Source organism: Cavia porcellus, unplaced genomic scaffold, assembly GCF_034190915.1.
Source record: "Cavia porcellus strain 051 isolate PalLab524CR breed Dunkin Hartley unplaced genomic scaffold, mCavPor4.1 scaffold_11, whole genome shotgun sequence".
NCBI classification, from domain to species: Eukaryota; Metazoa; Chordata; class Mammalia; order Rodentia; family Caviidae; genus Cavia; species Cavia porcellus.
The window spans coordinates 6,761,806-6,780,111 of record NW_026947494.1 but is presented as its reverse complement, the minus strand read 5'-3'; the positions used below and the strand labels follow the sequence as shown (position 1 = coordinate 6,780,111).

Below are 18,306 nucleotides of genomic sequence, written 5' to 3'. Positions count from 1 at the left end.
GCCTAGCATGTTTGTCATCTGTGCTCGGTATGTCCCGCTATGGAATGCGCGTCAGAACTGGAATCAGGGCTTACAGAGAGTGATCACTGTGCCCCTTACAGGCCCCTCTGGAGGTAGAGAAAGCACATTGAACTTTTCTCTCTAGCTGTTCTGTCCAGAGCTCTATAGAGCATCATGAGTAATATTGGCCTCTTTCCTCAAGGGTCCGAGAGCTCTTTGAGTCGTTCTGTGTGTACAAGAAAATTTCCAAATACTGCAGCATGAACATGTCCAAGAGAGAGAAAGAGATAGAGACAGACGGACAAGATAGGACAGAGAGAGAGTGAGAGTGAACACACCTTAACACCAAAGCTGCCAAGTAATTTTGACATAAGGTATGAGTGGTTTCTTTTATTGGAAATATTAATACAAAAAGTCTTCGTAAAATAGCCTGTGGATTGAAAAATAGTGCACTGTCTTGATCTCGGAACTGAGAAGTGAAACATTGCTGTCTGCTTTTCTAGAAGCCCAGTACCACCGCTTCCATCCCTGCCCACAGCAGCCAGGCAAGGGCACCAGCAGGAATCTGCGCTCTGCTTCTCTCTGGCAGCGCCAGTGGCTGGAGGGTGTCTCCACACTTCCTTTCTCTGTGCAGTGAGGGCCATGCTGAGAGCTTCAGCTTCACTGTTTTCTATAAACAGTCTAGAAGTTGCTTCTCTAGGTAGAGTATCTGCAAGTGGGCCAGGCCCCATTCTGAGTGTTCTCTTTGCATTTCATCCTTATGCAAAGTAGAGGGTAGATAGGACTCTTTGGTCCATTTTAGAGATGAGGAAACTAATGCAGAGTGGTCTCACTTCCTTCCTGAGGTCCTGAGGTGGTGGAGCTCTAGGCATTGATGAATATTCTTAACCACTAGGCTGTGCTGCCTCCCCTAGTGGAGGGGCAGGGTCCTGTGGCCAGGAACCCACTGAGGAATGCATGAAGGCAGGGATCCGGGGTGCACACAGGCAGTGTGCAAGGGCATGACGAATGTGTTGGCCAGCAGTGGCCTCTAACAAGCCCCTTGCTGAATGTGTGAATTCCAGCCTCCCATTTGGGAAGGATGAGAGCCTGGCAGATCTGGATCCACCAGCAGTCTCAGGTGACAACTGGGCTGCAATGTTCCCCTGGAGCACTCCTTCCCTTTCAGATGACATTTCTGTTGGAAGCCTGACCTCTTCATAGTGTCCAGCTAAATAACCACACCCTCTCCTGCCTCAGAGACATCCTGATCCTGGATTTGTATAGGGTGCCCCAACTCATGTGTAATAAACAGGGGAGTCCCCAAGAAACAGCTGTGTGGTGGGGGTGATCTGCCAGGCAACCTAGAAGCCTCTGTGGCAGGGTATGAGAAGTTAAATGGGAAGGAGGGTAGTGGAGAGGACAGTGGAGTGGGCTGGAGGAGGTGATTTTCATTCAGTGCAGACGGTGTTACTCCATGGTGTGGAGCAGATGTAAGAAGCTACTTGCCAGGGTGCTGCCTGGGACTCCTGAGAGGGGCCGAGTCCCTGCTGACCTCCAGCAGCATCCTGAGGCTTGTGCTCCACGTCCCTGTCCACAACCATGAGGATGTCCCTTGGCCTGGTTAGCACTTGACCTGAGACAGCATGTCCAGTTTTTACATCCTTTTTCTCCCCATTCCCAAGATGGTGAATGGAAATGGAACCCACATTTGTTTCTGACTGGTACTGGAGATTTTCCCTCTTAGCCCTGTAGACAGACCCTTTGTCCATCCCTGCCTATGCCCATCTGCACCTTGGGGTCTGCTTTCCGTCAAGTGCCGTCATGTCTTTCCTGTTTCCAGCCACACCGACTTTCTCCTCCCTTCCTGCTGTCTCAGCTCCTTCTCCATGTGGTGCTCAGGAGGCCATCACAGTTCATCTGGAGGCCAGTACGTCACACGATAATGGAGGCCCATGGGTCATTTTGCCAAAGCTATAAAAGTGGAGGCCAGAGCCTCGCTTACTTTTTTTTTTTTTGCCTATGGCCCGCTGATCTCAATTGTGCATTCTTTGTTAAAAAATGATAGTTTTTATTTATTTAATTTCCTGTACCACACATGGACACTCAGAACTAAGACTCTAGACCGAGTCAGCTTCTTTGTGCAGACCAACCAGTGTACACCTCTAAACTGAATTCATGCGGCAGGATAGAGTGCGGGGTACTCACATCACAGGCTGCGTTCAAACTCCTAAGTATAGAACCCAGTGCAGGTGATGAGCAAGAATGAAAACTCACAAAGCACAGCTGTATGCCTGCTTACTTAAGTTAGTTGCAGGTTCCAATGCCGTGTCCATATTCTAATCCAAATAGATCAAGAGAGCCGCGAATGACTGAGGTTTCCCAGTCACTCCCACACCTTGCTGATGTGTGGGTGCTCTCGTCCACCTCTAATGTGTGTCACTGATACACCGGCCACCCATTTCTCCTCTGAGGACTGAGAAGAGCTGACCTCTGTGTGCCCTGAGCGGAAGGAGGCTTCCAAGCCAGATCATTGCTTCTGACCCTTGTGCTTGTAATGTTTATGAACTGTAGTTATTTGTGGAATCTAATGAAAATCACCCTACTCTTTTTTTGTGTCTCATAGAAATTACCTCTTCAGATTGCAGCTGGAGGATCTGTCTCTCATCCAGGTAGGTGCAATTTGTTTTTCTCAAGCTTTTTCCCCATCCAAAAGAATTTCTGACTGAGGGAACAGGAACCTGGCGGGATCATTTCATCAGTGGGCTGCGCTGTGGACGCTGGCCTGCCTGTGCGAGGTGGACATCCCCTTCTTTAATAACTGGCTGGCCTTTCCTTCTGTCTTTCCTGCTCTTGGTTTCCTGGCTGTCTCTGTAGGCCCTCTGCATCCGGAGCCTGACAGTGCCTTGCATGCTGCCTCCAAGTCTGGGAGCGGCCGGGGCCGGGATTGGTCGGGCTTGTTGCCTGCAGTCATCACACTCTTATGAAATAGCCTCATTTCCTATTTTTGTTCATCATTACATAAATTTGAATATGGGGCTGAAAGTTACGTACAGAAAAGAATAAATAATACTAGATACAAATGACATTTATCTGCTTCTGTTATTGCAGTTTGAATGAGCCTTACACCCGTATGTTGAGATGCTTATTTTCTTGTAGGTCTCAATTGTAAATGCTTGCTTTCTCCCTCTTCTAGTCTTTTAGAAAGGTGTGATAATGGAAGTCTCCTACAAAAGAGGGTGGTAGCACAGTGTTCTTCCTTGCTGAGATTCTGGAGCTATTTGTGGGCCATACTACAATCTCTGGGCTGTGCACAGTTTAGAAAATATCCTTCAACTAATATGAATATCAGTCTCCTGTTCTCGGCTCTAAGAAGTGGTTGGAAAGATTATGTTATTTTCTTTTTTCTGTACTGCTGGTATTTGTGAATAGGAAGCTCTAAAGATAGGTTTTCATGTTAATGTCTATTTTTTATTAATCAAATTGGGAAACAAGCAAGAGCTTCGAAGAACATGACATCCAGATTTGTGGTCTAGTTGCATGACTTCTAGTAATAATTGGTTTTTTTTACTGGCCAGCGGCCACAAATGTCCGCCAACCCCATGCTATCACAGCACATGCAAACTGAGATTCACCAACAAGAGAAAGTTCAGCAATTTCTTAGGCAACATGTACAGTGTGTGTTTTCAAAAGGGATAATATGTTACCATCTCCACAGAAGGAATGTAAGCAGTATGTGCTGCAAATACTTTTTTTTTTTTAAATAAGGAGAACACAAGATGGATGAGGGGCTAGGGAGGGGAGGGGAAAAGAATGCAGAAAGAATTAATATGTGTTATATACATGTGCCAACTTCTCACAAAGAATGTAAACATCGCATACCACAAACATGCTGCTAAATACAAAAATTAAGACTGATGATAATAACAAATCATCATAATCACTTTAGCACACTCGACCATGACTTGACTTTTTACAAGTCATTAAATGCACAGAGTGGTTGTTAAAATGATGAACTTATTTAGTAATTAAAATGATCAACATTTTGAGAGCATTAGGTTAACTGCAATAAGCCAGACACAGAAAAATGAGTACATGAAGGGATAGAAAGTGACATAGTGGGAACAGAGTAAAGCGGTGATTACCAAAAGCTTGGGGCATGAGGAGAAATTAACAAATGGTCAAAGAGTACAAAATCCAGGTAGACAGGAAGAATAAGTGGTAGAGATGTATTGTGTAGCACCCTGACTGTAGCTAATAAATATTGTGCAGCAAAATTGTTGAAAGTAGCTTTTAAGTGTTCTCACTACAAAAACATATGTAAGGTAATATGTATGTTAATTAGCTTACCTTAGCCCTTCCACAGTGTATACCTCCAATATCATGTTGTGTACCACAATATATATATATATATATATATATATATATATATATATAATATTTTTTGTATAGTTCTTGTCAATCCAAAATGGTCAATGTTCTAATCAAAATGCCATCTCAAAGATTATTTTAAATTCTCTTATAAAATAGAGACCTCTCAATATGTAAGACAGATGTTTTATGCTCATTTTGATTCTCATAATATATGGTTTAGCATAATGTATATGAAAAATGAGCTGTGTAGAAACATGTGTGCTCCCAAGCTTGTTGACTGTCTTTGTTTCTTATTTCTGAAGGTTTCTAAGAGGTTCTAGATGCACGGGTATTCTACTAGTAGTGAGCATACATAACTCACAGTCCTTGGTTTCTAAATAGAATTCTCCAACACAAGAAACCAGTTTCTTATTGCAGATAAAATCAAAAGAATTTTTGTTTCAGAAGATAAAGAAATATTTAAAGCATGTTGAAGGTGTATAAAGGGATTTAGAAACTAGCTTCAAGCATGTTGAAAAAATCTGGAAGACTGGATGGCCAAAAATATGTAATTATAGTAGAGGTTATTATATGTTAACTCAATGTGTGGTCCATGAGCAAATACTAACCTAAGAAATGAATGAATAAATAAACAAGCAACATAGAAGGACTAACCTGTCATCATAAAACACCAACTATTAAATGCTGAAGGAGTGTCTTAATTAGAGAATTAGATTTGGTTGTCATTACCCTAAAATTGATCTAGGCAAAAATGACCCATGGTTGCTAAAGTGTATGAATTAGAGTTTGATGACAGCTAGGGTATTTACTGTCCCTTAGTACTTTGTTATACAGTACTTATTAATTACAGGCAGTACCTTGCAACTTGACAGTACGAAGAAGAGACCTGGTGAAATCCTGCCACCAAACAGTTCACAATAACTTTGCCAGTAATGAGAAGAAGGCTGTTGCCTGAGTAGTGTGCAGCTGAATTTCTGTGGCATCCCAGCCTGACACTGTAATCTGCCTTACTTACTTTGAGGACCCATCAGACAAACCCACAGTGAGGGACATCCTCGAAATGCTGGCCTTTACCCTTTTAAGATTAGAGCCATGAAAGTTGTTTTTAGGAAGAATGAAGAGTTGTTACATCATAGAAGAGGACAAATGAAGATGACCATCAAATGCAGTTTTGATCTACAGTTAATTTGTGGGTAGATGTTTGTTCTTGGTAAGAGTGACATTACTGGGGCAGCTTACAAAATGTGATTGCAGATAAGACTCATTTTCTGATTTTTATAACTGTACTGGCAACTGTGATGGAGGAGAATGCGCTTATTCTTTAGGAAAACCTCCTGAAATATGCAAGTCACTCAGTGTATATCTGTATCGTATTCTCAAATGACTCAGAAATTACTTGGTATAAGCATGCAGACCAAAAGACCCATATAGTCTGCTCACTTTCATCCTCGTACCATCATATATTTCTTGGCATTCTGTATACTAAAACCTGGGCTGTGTAGATATGTGTGTTCTCAAGAATATGTTGAGTCTGCATGTTTATTGTCTTAGTCCTGATGGCTCAGAGGGTCTAGGAGCACTGGAAGTATGCATTCCAGATGTGCACACATGTGCACAGAGAAAAATGACAAAGCAAAATGGGATAACATGAGAATCATGGAATTGAAGTATGGAATGCATGTGAGTCCATTGTGCTCTTCTTGTAGCATTGCTTGACACTATGTCAAAATAAATAGATGCGACAGTTAAGAAATACATTTGCCATTAATGCGCATGTATGGACACTGATTGTCCTTTTCCGATCATGGCTTCCCTTCCCATGGCTCCCTTGGGTGGACACAGCGGGAGTTACTGATGGATCTGAAATGCTCCCACTGAGAAGGGAAGCCCATGGGCCTCATCCCCTGGAGAGAGCTTCCTGCACTGACACAGGGGCAAGCAGGACAGTGACACTCTGAGTGGTGGCTTTAAAGAGCAGCCTTCATGACAGATGCCAAACGGTCCCTTGGTGCCGGGCACTGCAGAGTGACTCCCTTCTCACAGTCTATGGCTGTGTGCAGGTCTGTAGACTCCTGTTTGCACAGTGTGGGGAGAGATAAAGCTAGTAGCTCCTCACAACTCTTCTTACTTCTGACTGCTCTTAAAGGAAGAGGTGTTGTTGATTTCTCTGGATATCTTATTTTAACTTAAATGACTACTTCTAGAGATAACAAAATGAAGTAATCATGGTGGCGAATCCATTCTGGTCCTGTAGAGGGCGCTGTCAAAGCGAAGTGTATGAGCTTCATAAGTGACTTAAGATGATCCATTAGACGTATGGAAAACAAGTTCCATTGAGCAAGGACAGTCATTTTTATTTATATATGTTAGTTATAGCGTCACATCCTACATCTTTCACCAACCCAGAATAGTGAGGTTTCTTTGTCAGCGTCATTGTGCGCTGTGACTGTAGACTGTGTGGTTTTGGTCCCAGCGTGCTCTGCTTAGGCCTAGCCACAGTTCAGGCCCCTTCGCAGCGGCCCTTTCCTCCTAATGTGAGGGCTGGCTGCTTTCTAAGTCTTCAGCTGGTTCCCCACGTTGAGCACTTTCTCTTTTCATCCTTCTTCTCCTCCATTTCTTAGTCTAGAAACAGACTCACATCCTTGAGTCACTTTAGCTGTCAGCTCCGTGTGAGCCACCTGAGGAGGATGGCTGCTGTGCCTGCCGGCATTCTTTCGTCTCGCTGCCTTTATTTCTCACCAGCATTTAGTGCTTTGTAGTGAAATTCACTGTCAGAAAAAAATGGATTTATTTCTTTTGATATTCTCATTGTTACATTAGATACCGTGATTACATTGGGTCCCCTTGCAGGTGGTAGACTAAAAACACATGTCTAGAAACGTTTTTGTCCTCAATATATAATTATAATCTATTTTATCCTTTCTAAATCTTTCTGTTTTAATACTATTGTGGTTTGAGGGAAGCTTCATACTTTTGTTGCTAGATTTACAAAGAGGAAAGAATGATGAGAGAAAGACGAAATGCATGCTGTGAGAAGCATTTGAAAGCACACACATATGCATACACTCACCCCAGAGGAAACACACATATGCCACACTCATCCCAGAGGAAGACGCAGGGACAAAGAGCCATAATCGGAGTCTGCCCTGTGCCTCCTCCCGCACCATCCGGACTGCCTGTGGTCTTCTGCACACTTCTCCTCCTCTGGGTTCTTCTGTCTTCACTTTGGGTTAGCGTCAGTGGTGAGCAACAGTGAGTGTTGTTCCCCTTGTTGTTTTAGTAATCATCACAGAACCCTAGAAACCCCAATGAAGCCCCTCTTCCGTGTCCTCTGGGATTTACCAGGCAGGTCTTGTCCACTTTCCCTTCCAAGGGGTGGAGGGACCCATCTTCCGTTACCCAGCACACACTGTTGTTTATGATGACTCAGCTTTAAGGACCCTGGTGCTTTCCAGGGTGGGCCCCCAGTGTGAGAAGTCTCACTGCCGGGGACTCCCTGAGGAAGTGATGCTGAGGGTTGGCCCTGGGGTAAGCGGAGCTTCTCATCAGAGGGCCCCGTGCTTCTGCCCAAGGAAACCGTACATCCTGCATCCAGCAGAGACATCAGCTGTGGAGTCCTTAAGCAGCAAAGGGAGCTGAGCAGAGACCGGGATGTCACTACTCTCTTACTTCAGGTGAATTTGACCCCTTTGCGGCAGATTTCTTGAAACCCCTAAACAAATATTCACAAAAAAATATCCATGGAGGAGGTGGCTGTATTTGGAGTGTTTGTTTTAAATTTCAAGCAAGTATCTGTTAATAGTATGTTAAGGAGGAAAACCCAGAGATGCATTTTTAATTTATGGAAATAAAAACTGTTTTTCATCAGTGACTAGAGAATCGCCCATTGTGGCGTATGGTTTATAAGATTCCTCTCCTCATGGAGCCTGTGATAAATTCTCTGCACCTCACGGCACAATTGTGAGCTTTTGAAGACTCTTCATTGTCAGGCGTCCTGGTGGGTTACCATCCCGCTTCTCTGACTTCATGTCATAATAATAGACTCAACCCTTCAGCATCACTTTTGTGCTTGCCTTGATCGTGGCAGTTATTTTACAAGAATAAAGCTTTTTGGAAAATATAAAACTGCAGCTGGCCTCAAGACTAATTACCACATTTGCCCATCTGGGATCGTACCAGGATGGCCCACGGTAGAATCTCCCTGGACAGAGTCCGAGGCGCACAAAGGGCCTCAGCTCATTTAGCTCACTATCTTCCTAACGTTCTGTGGGGGAATAGCTCAAAATCCATTTTCATATTGTTTTGTTACTAAGGGAAAGGGATTCACTGCCTGTATCTCACTCACAACTGCTGGAATAAGCAGAAAAACCAAAATCTGTGTTGCACTTTGCCACCTGCCTCTCTATGATTTCTAAATTGAAAACTGTTAAATCCCTGTAACTACAGGATCATTATTGGCAGAGAACTCTCTGGAAAGGTGAAGGGGAGTAACTTTCTTTGCTGTACATCTGGGTTTGGGAATTGAGTTTTAATTTGTGTCAAGGTCTGGCACCAAATTTTCTCAACTGGGAGCAGTTTTAGCTGCTGGGGACATTTGACCATGTCTAGGGACAGTTTTTGCGGTAGCAATTAGAGAGGGATGTGCTGCTGTTGGGTGGAGACCAGGGATGGCTCTCAACATCCCAGGTGGCACAGGCCACCACCTCCTCACTCTCATGAAGAAATACCTGGCTGTGACAGCTGAGGAGCCTGGGAATTGGTGACTGATGCCTTAGTTGCTATACTCTGAGGAAGTCCCTTTCCTTGTCTTTAACATTAAGTTTAATCAATTAAACCTCTATGATCTTCGGTATGCTAGGAAATTTATTTCTTTGTGTTTCTTCATATGCATAATACCCAAGATAAGCATGAATCCTTAGTGACCATTGCTAAAGAACCTGCAGGGATTTTTGAGTTTAAATTACCTCCTTTTATTAATATGAAATTGATTTAAAAATAAATTGAGTCAATTTCTAATACTCTCTAATGGGTCATAATATTATGATATCACTACCCTCTGATGAGAGTTTCTGTTTAAAAAATGATATATCAATTAATAATTTAGAAAAACCACTTTAATGAGATTCATATTGATTAATTTTTAGAAATTCTGTTATATATTCATGGAGCCAGGGTGGACTGGTCTCCTCTGTGGCTCTCAAAAATCGTGATAAGAAACTTTATTTCTTTATGTGTTTAAAATTATAGTGTTGCAAAGTGGAAAGATCTCAAGGATTGCATTTATTACATTTTTCAAAGGTCAGCAAACTAAAGCATTTGGGGTCATATTTAAAGTTTCATTGCCATATAGCCTTGCCCACTCACTTAAGTACTGTCAGCATATAGTCGTGATTAATAAAGTTTTATTGGAATACACATTTGTTTGTTTACGTACTGTCCATGCCCATGACCACAGATGATGCAGCCTGTACAGCAGCCTACAGGATTTACTATCTGATTCTTTAATCAAGTAGACACCTATTATGATACCGAGGACATAGTATATCCCAATCAACATTTCCTGATTGAATGACTGAACACATTGTTACGTGGTGTATATTTTTTGTTTATTTTACTTCATCATGTGGTCTTTTCTTGATGAATTCATTTCTATTCTTCGCCGCAAAGGCTTTACATGGAGCTAACAGTGTCACCACTCATCTTCCCCAGTTCTAGTCTCTTAGATCTTTCTTGCTCCCTGGTGCAAATTCCCTTCGATGCCTGGTACATCTATCAACATAGTCAATGTATTTACTTTCTGTTTTGTGACTTCCTAGAGGATTGGTGATTTGTTATGCAGGGGGAATTGAGAGTTTATTGGCTTCAAAGAGTATTATCATCAGGTTGAGCTGTTAGCTCGTAACAGAGAGCCTTGGACCCCAGTGGGATAAACACACAATAACTATGTGTTTCCCCCATCTGTTGCAGTTCAGGGCAGTGTCTATGGGTCACTGTCCTGTGTTGTCACTTAGTAGCCCAGGCTGGTCTGTTTTGTGTTGTGCTGACTCACGCCTTCAGGCTGTATTTTGTCGTGTCCCAATCTTCAAGTCCCAGCTCCAGGGGCAAAACGGGGAAGAGTGGAAACCTTGCAGAGGAGAGCTCGGTAGGCCAGAGCAAATGGCAGGAGATCCCTGCTGTCCACATTCCACTGACCTTAACTCTACTCATGGCCTTGGCTCGTTGCAAGGCAGGCTGGGAGACGCAGTTTGTCTGCAGAGGCAGGAAGAGGCAAAATCCCGGAGCACTGAGAAGCTGTCAGCCATTAGCATCTTCTCCTGGGCAGTACCCCAGGAGCGCACTACTTAAGTGCCCCGTTCTGTCCTCCCAGGCCTGCCTTGTCTACTTTCCACTGTACACAAACAGATTTAGTCATCTTCTGACATTTCTGTGAATAACAGACGGGACAATCGGAACAATCCACTTAACCTCTGTGGACCCCAGTTTTCCCCACGGTACATTTTAGAGAGGAGAGTCAGGAAGAAGCATAGACTGGATTATCTCTAATGCCCTGGCACCGATCAAAGTTAATGTGTATTATCCTTTAATTCTCTCCTGTCATTGCTTAGAGGAAGCCTGGGTTCCTGTTTCTTTAAGGACAACTCTCTGTGCTAATTGAAAATTTGGCATTGTGTTTATTTATTAAAACTGTAATGACCTAATTTGTCATGAAATATGTATGACAGCAGCAGTAATAATTATGAAACAGTGTCTGTTGCACCTGTGGCTTACAGCAAACACTTTTACATTCATTATCCCAGTTAATTACCCAGTAGCACTGAGGTATAGGTGTTGTTTCCCCTGTTTCACGGAGGAGTTGAGACTCAGAAAGTTTGATTTTATCAGTCTCATTCGGTGTGCAGTCGCACTAGGGTTTGAACCTGGGTGGAGAGGATGCCTGAGGGCTGGACCACTAAGCGTTCTTGCATTATTGTACTCATTTCTACGGGCAGCCAAACTACAGGCTGTTGGTCACTCGTTTATAGTGTCTCTAGCTGTTCCTTTGTGGATTTTACATATGACTTTGAGGTCAGCTTCCCTGAGAAAGGGAATTGGAGGCTGTGATGGTGTGCGGGCTACTCAAGAGAAAAGAAGTAGGGGAGGCATTGCTCCAAGAGGGACCCAGCCTCGGCTGGAAATCACCAAGAGCTGCAGAGGCCTGCAGACCCAGGCTGGCTGCTGTGGAGAGGAGGAGGACCTCTGAGATCTACACCCAATCCCCCTTACCGCTCAGCTGGGCCTGGCTGCGTTCAGGGACCTGTTGTCATGACCTCCTAGTGAAGCGATCCTCATCGCCAGCAGTGCTTCTCCAGAGAAGGGAGCAGCTGTGAGCTGACTCCGGAGCAGCCAGGGTCAGCGTCCCATGTTCAGTAAATACAGCTGGTAGGATGACCGTGGCACCTCCCATAGTATTGCTTGGTATCTTTAGGCATTTTCCTGAGGCTGGATCTGATATTTGATACCCTCACTGTGCAGACACTAGACTGTGTTGCCAAAGAAGAGAAATCTTTTTCCATCTTTGAAAAAAAGATATAGCAGTTACTTTACTACTGAATGAATTCTGTTGTGTTATGTATCTTTTAGCTTTTTAGTAATTGTTCCTATCCATTTCTGAATTTCTGCTTCAGTATAGCCTCAAACATTAAATTGAAGATGCATAAATATTTTTCCTTGCCATGTGTATCATTTAGTTTCATGAAATGAGGTCGGTAAATTTCTGTAAGCCAGTAGCAAACACACTCACAATCACAGGAAGCTATGTAAATGGAGGGGTTCATTTCATTTATCTAAAATGCATTTCTATTTCTATTTCAAAAATGGCCCTAGTACCTGACATAACTGCAGTGTTGGTGGTGTGCTCAGAATTCTCTGTCCTGCTCTTATTTCCTTTACTCGTGTGTCCCTCCCCAAGTGCAGACATTAATAGTGAAGCTGACACACCAGGCAAACCCTTTGTTTTAAATTTAAGTGATGGACTGTTTACTTTGGTAAGAGAATGTCTGTTCGGGGAGCTGATGTCTTCCAATTACCTCGGGTCTAGATAGAAATGAAAAGTAAAGGGGAATTATAAATGAAAGCATATGAGGCACATTGCCCCACTAGTCCTGCAGTGGATAGACTGCGAGTCTTTGATTTGGTGATAGCTGGATCATTTGTCATCTTGAATTTATTCATAATCATAGTGGAATTGGATACAGTAACAGTGGACTCAGCTGCAGTGGGCACTGCCCTTGTGGGGCAGGCATCCTCTGAGCTGTCCTGCTGAGCTCTCCTGGCTGAGCTTGAGTATTCTGTTCTTCCTTAGATTGGTAGGTTTAATCTGTTTTCATCAGCTCTCACTGTCTGGGGACCGTTTAGCCTTTGACAATTAACAGCATAGAACCCTTACACCAGTATTTGGTGGGCTGACTACACAGATTAACATTTTGAAATTCAACCATATTTTCAATTTTTAGGGACTGCTCAGTTTGTGCTGAATATGTTCTAAATCACGCAAAACCAAGTTGCCCGTGAATAGTTTTCTATTACGTATTTCATAATATAATTGATATGATGATTTACAGAATTTGTTAAGTATTTACTGTCCAAAACTCTTATATAGCCCTTTGTTTAAAAGTTGTCAATTATCATTTGATTAAATGAGCACTGGAATCAAAAGCAGTTTCAAAATGTAGCCATCAGTTTTGGGTTCAAAGGAGGAAAGAAAAACCTATGCTGATTTTCTGTTCCTGAAAAACAAGGCATTTAAATGAACAAGTTATATAAAAGGAAAATTTCCATGAACCCAAGAAAGAAAATCATATATATGAAAATATGTATATATCATATATATATGAATCATATATTTCATGGTTAAGATGATATATACAATCCTATGTGTCATCATTCTTTAAAAGGTAGTCCACATCTTTTCCTTAGCAAATTACAAGATAATAAAACAGAATCACAAAGTAGAATATGCTGGTTACTACCAGAATTAATTACTTCAGGTGAATTAATCCAGTGTATATAAAGTCACATTAAAGAAAATAAAGTATGAGAAAAAAGTCTTCAATACACGTATATTATTCAGAATAGGAACCAACCACTACGTTGCAGTCACAGTGCAGTGTACTTGGAAGCAGAAGCCTCCATGTACTTGACGTTCATGACCAAATTTCCCTGATGCTGTTTGCCGGCCTTGATGTAGTGTGAATCATGTGGCTGAATTTCTCCTATGATAGGAGAGATGCGGTCCCACTTATTACAGGACTGAGGAGTTAAATGCCAGCAGGTTCTCAGTTGAAGCCCCGAAGGGCCATGAACTAGAAAGCAGGTGAGACAGCTCTCCACCCTCTGGTATGCAGGGGTCATAGTCCCAGTCCTCCAGCAGATGTCTGAACTGTGGCTAGCAAGCTAAAACCTGCTGCATCTCTATTTTCACATTATATATCTGTGTGCACCATAGTTTATAAAATAACTAAGAAAATGTCATCATTATAATAAAATGCTGTAACAAAATTTATGTGAACGTGGGATAATCAGTTTGAAATTTCTTCTCAAAGTGTCAGTTGATCCAGGTCCTGAAGGCAGCACGGTGTATCTGATACCGAGGAGGCACCTGTAGTAAGTGGGCAGTGTGCTTGCTACTGGGTGCAGGCCGGAAGTCAGCACCGTTCAGCGCCTGAGTGGGCCCCACCTAGACAGTGCAGTTTCACCATTCTGTATGGAAAGGTCCAGAATTCAAAACTTATAAGTGGTTTGTTTCCACATTTTCCTGTCTGCTGTTTCCAGACCGTGGCTGACTGCAGGTGGCAGAAACCTTGGGAAGTGAAATCACAGGCCAGGGGCTACTGTGCCCGGACTCTCCCCAGGCCGGACCTCCTCCCCACCTCTGCTCAGTCCCTGCTCTGACAGAGATGACAGCGCCCAGCAGCTCCTCTCCTACACTGCACTCTGCACCCCACCCCAGGCTGTTGGGAAGAAAATGGCTCCTCCAGTGCAAAACTTGGTTGAAAATAGCAGAACTTACAGTCTCTAGTGTTCTTTAAGCAAAAGCAGGTCTTCGTAACAGATCAATTAGATTTACATTGACAATGGAACTAAATTCAGAGAATCTAGTTAATGAAGTTGGCAGAAAAATGACTTTAAATAAGTATAATGCTGGTCATGGTAATGCATGCCTGTAATCCCAGCACCTAGGAGGCTGAGGCAGGAGGATTGTTGTGAATTCAAGGCCAGCCAGGGCTACATGGTGAGTTCAAGGCCAGTCTAAACTGCATAGTGAGAGCCTCTCTGCAAATAATCAAAAAAGTAAATAAATAAATAAGAAATAAAATTATGATTTATATATTCAAGAAAGTAAATTTGGACCACACTGATTAAAGAATGGTCAGTTTCAACATAAAATTTCAACCCTTCCAAAAAAGGAATCAAATACATCTAGAAAATAATAAGATAAATACTCAGTTTATTATAAATGTCTTCATAGATAATTTTAAATATAAAATAAGATTGCAATCCTTGTAGAAAATTAGAAAGTGTACTAGATAAAATGCCCTGTAAGACTGAATAAAGATTGAGAGTTGGGAAATGAAGACAAATACATCACAGGTACATGATTTATACTCTAGGTCTAAGAAATAGAGACCCCAACAGAAGAGAAGGGAGGGAACAAATACTCAGGAGCACAGAGGGAGCTGCCTGTGGGCCCCAGCCCTGCACCTCCTGGGACGGCAAGGCTGGGTTGGTGTGCAGAAGAGCAGGTGCAGCTGTGCCTTTCCAGGAAGGAAACGGGAATGGAACTGCCGAGGGCTTTGCTTAGATTCGGAGAAAGTAGAGAATTACAGATGGGCGTCAAAGTAGTAAGAGCTCCATAGGAAGGGAATGCGACTGTAGGGAGGAGAGGGTCATCTTAAGAGACAAAGTGCGGTTGTGTGTTACTTCCCGGGCATCTGGGAATAGCGTTTGCATTGTGTAGATCTTTAAGAACTGCGTATCCCAGGATTATGATGATGAACAGGAACCGAGAGAGTTGGGAAAGTGAGACTGCATCTTGCTGATGGAGAGAAGGACAGGCTTCCAAGGAGTCAGGGAGTACTGTTCCTAACTGGAAACAGAAGTCCAGAAATAGCGGTGAAACCTGCTGTTGTACCTTACACAAAGATCTGGAGGGGAAGCAGAAAACCAGTGGAAGACTGAAGGTTCTTTCCTTGAACAGGTAGTCTGTGGGCTACAGCACCGAAGGCTGGCTTAGCTCCTTTTCAGTCCTGTGGATCTGTTATAAATTGAGTTCAGGGTTGACATTGGTTACACCAATAGTATAAAGAGGACAGTGTGTCCACAAGACGAGGAAAGGCTAACGAGGCGACAAGGAAATAGAGATCAGGGAGAACAGAGATCATAGAATGCAGCCAAATGCCGTCTCACACACAGAGCTCATCCAGTGATGAAACAGGAAAGGAGAGGTTAGCACAAAAATAACTTCACGGAAAGGTAGATATCTTATCTCAAATCATAAGGTTCATAACGGGAAGGTGGTTAATTATGTAGTTATTTTCACCAATAAAATCCCTGAAATGATTTTAATGATTCTAATTAGAACTTCTACTGGGAAAACAAAGATGAGTAAGTGTGCAAAAGAAAGTAGATGCACCAGAAAATTATGCTCCAGATGTGAAACACACAAGGGATCATTTTTAGCAGTTGTTTCAATACAAGCAATGAGAATAACAAATGAGGATGTAATATAATGATGGTGGTATTTATTTGTGTGTAATTTCTTGTGTTTCATTAGGGTTCATGCTACAATCTATTTTCCGTGACATCTATTTTATTTTTCCCCAAGAAGTGATTTGTCTCTTATAAATAAACTATTTTGCTTGAGAAATTCCCATCTTTTCTCTTATGCATATCTTTGAAAATTATGCTAAATGTAGCATACATTTCAAAAATTGATCTCTTCTAAGACATATGCAGAATTTGTTAAACATTGTAACTATCAAAGATTATTTCTTGTTTCCTGATTCGTACGAGATAGCTCATTCAAGTTGTACTACCTGAGACTGTGAATATATGTGGTATAAAGAATACATGATTTTAAAAACGGCCATCTTTAAGGACTTAATTCTCTACATCTTCCAAAGTTTTTTCTTTCCATTTAGTGGCACCTTCTGGAAACTTTTTCGGAGTTAATACATATGGTGAAGAATTTTCTTTTGTTTGACCTGAAATTCTTTTTATATTTTATATCTAACTTAAGTTTATTCTTTGAATCAAGATTAGCAAATGGTCATATCCATGTGATGAGGACTTGGATTTCCCCTTTCGTACTTTATTGTAATTCCCCACATTGTCTGCCATATGTATGCATTGTTATATATGTGCATAGGCATCTATTTGCATAATTGAAACTCATAAAAAACCCATATAAAACTTAAAAAACCTAGTTTTCAACTTTCCCCACTATAATTACAGTTTGTCAAGAGTTTCTTTTCCTTTTGCCTGCGTCTTAGGAGTTAGCAAAAAGTGCTGAAGGCCGGGATGTTCCCTGCCGTATCGCTTGTAGTACAGATCTCTAGTTTGCAGCTGCTGGTTCTGCCGGGCCTTCTGGAGGCCTGGCTTTGTCCAGATGGGTCCAGTACCAGTGTCCCAGCAGCTTGGTTGTGATGCTTTTACTGAGCTCACACCTTGATAATCATTGGCATCCGTATGGGGAATCCGTGGGCAGTGCCTTGGGTCTGCAGTGTCAGGGACAGGAACACAGAAGTGCTTGGAGAGGAAAGAGGCCACATTACCACTGACCACTTCGTGGCCACACTGGAGAGGTGACACCAGTGCAGGCAGGGCTACATGCATGCCCTGGTGGCTGGAAGCTGTGTGCAGGCCACTGTTTTCGATGTATGCAGCAGGGTTAATTGTGGGCCAGAGCTCGTGTTGGCCCCGAGGACCCATCACTGCCTTGCTTCCTCATTTTCCTCCTGTGATTGGCGGGTGCTGCTCCCTGGGCTTCTGGCCCTGCTGGAAAAGGCCCTCTGGCAGATGCCCACATCCCAGGCCCTAGGGCTGCTGCTCAGGTGGCAGAGATGTGGCTAAATTGAGTCTCCAGGGGCTGGGGATATAGCTTAGTGGGATGGCACCTGCCTGGCAAGCTGAGGTTGTGAGTTTGAATCCCAGTACCAAAAAAAATGTCCTGAGATGGGTGGTGCTCCTGGATTAACTAGAGGTGCATGTTCTTGGTAGCATGAATGCTGGAGGGGGTTACACGTGTGCAGAGGAGGAAGCTCCTTGGAGAGGGAGTAGATTTGGAGAGACCGAGGAGCCTGGAGTGACAGGGACCACAGCTAGGGGGTTCTGGCAGCCACTGGGAGCTAAAGGAACAAGGAACAAGTTCTCCCCCAGAGCATCCCAAGAGAGCTCGGCTCTGCTCCGTGGACCTCTTGTGTCTGGCCCAGGGATGTGATTTCTGACCTATGGTTTCCAGAAATTCTGAGAGCATAAAGTTATATTGACTTCAGCCCCCACTAAATTTATGATGACTTATGTTTCATTGGCCACAGTAAACTAATATGTATGGCTTATATTTCTCCATTGTTCAGATTAGCAGGTGGCCCAGGAAACCTAACAGTAGCAGAAATACTCTCCATCTAGAGGGTGGTGTATGACACCAGGATACCTAATCAGTGGCTCTTAATGACATTGCAGTGTATTCTGAGAGAAACAGAGTGATGCTGTTTTCTTTGCAATCATGACCTCAAAGGATGATGTCAACTGCAGACTGCTTGCAGCCGTCTTATCACCATGCAGAGTCTGTTCAGAAATGAGCTGACTGTATGTAGAATTGGTTCATTACTATCCAGGTAGCATAGTTTAAATTCTGTAGGTTTGCTTGTGCCTCAAATTTGCTTTCTCAACCTGTATTTTTCAGTTATAAAATAT

The 18,306-nt window shown here is 42.8% G+C and overlaps 1 protein-coding gene across 2 annotated transcripts in view; it reads left to right on the top strand.

Annotated features, from left to right (window-relative positions):
- The window catches only part of Sema5a (semaphorin 5A), a 455,270-nt gene that overhangs the window by 217,973 nt on the left and 218,991 nt on the right, over positions 1–18,306 (top strand). For both annotated transcript variants that reach the window (XM_003466703.5, XM_063257960.1), the window contains exon 4: positions 2,606–2,651. In XM_003466703.5, the coding sequence (XP_003466751.1) occupies positions 2,606–2,651 (46 nt within the window). The remainder of the gene's footprint in view (positions 1–2,605; positions 2,652–18,306) is intronic.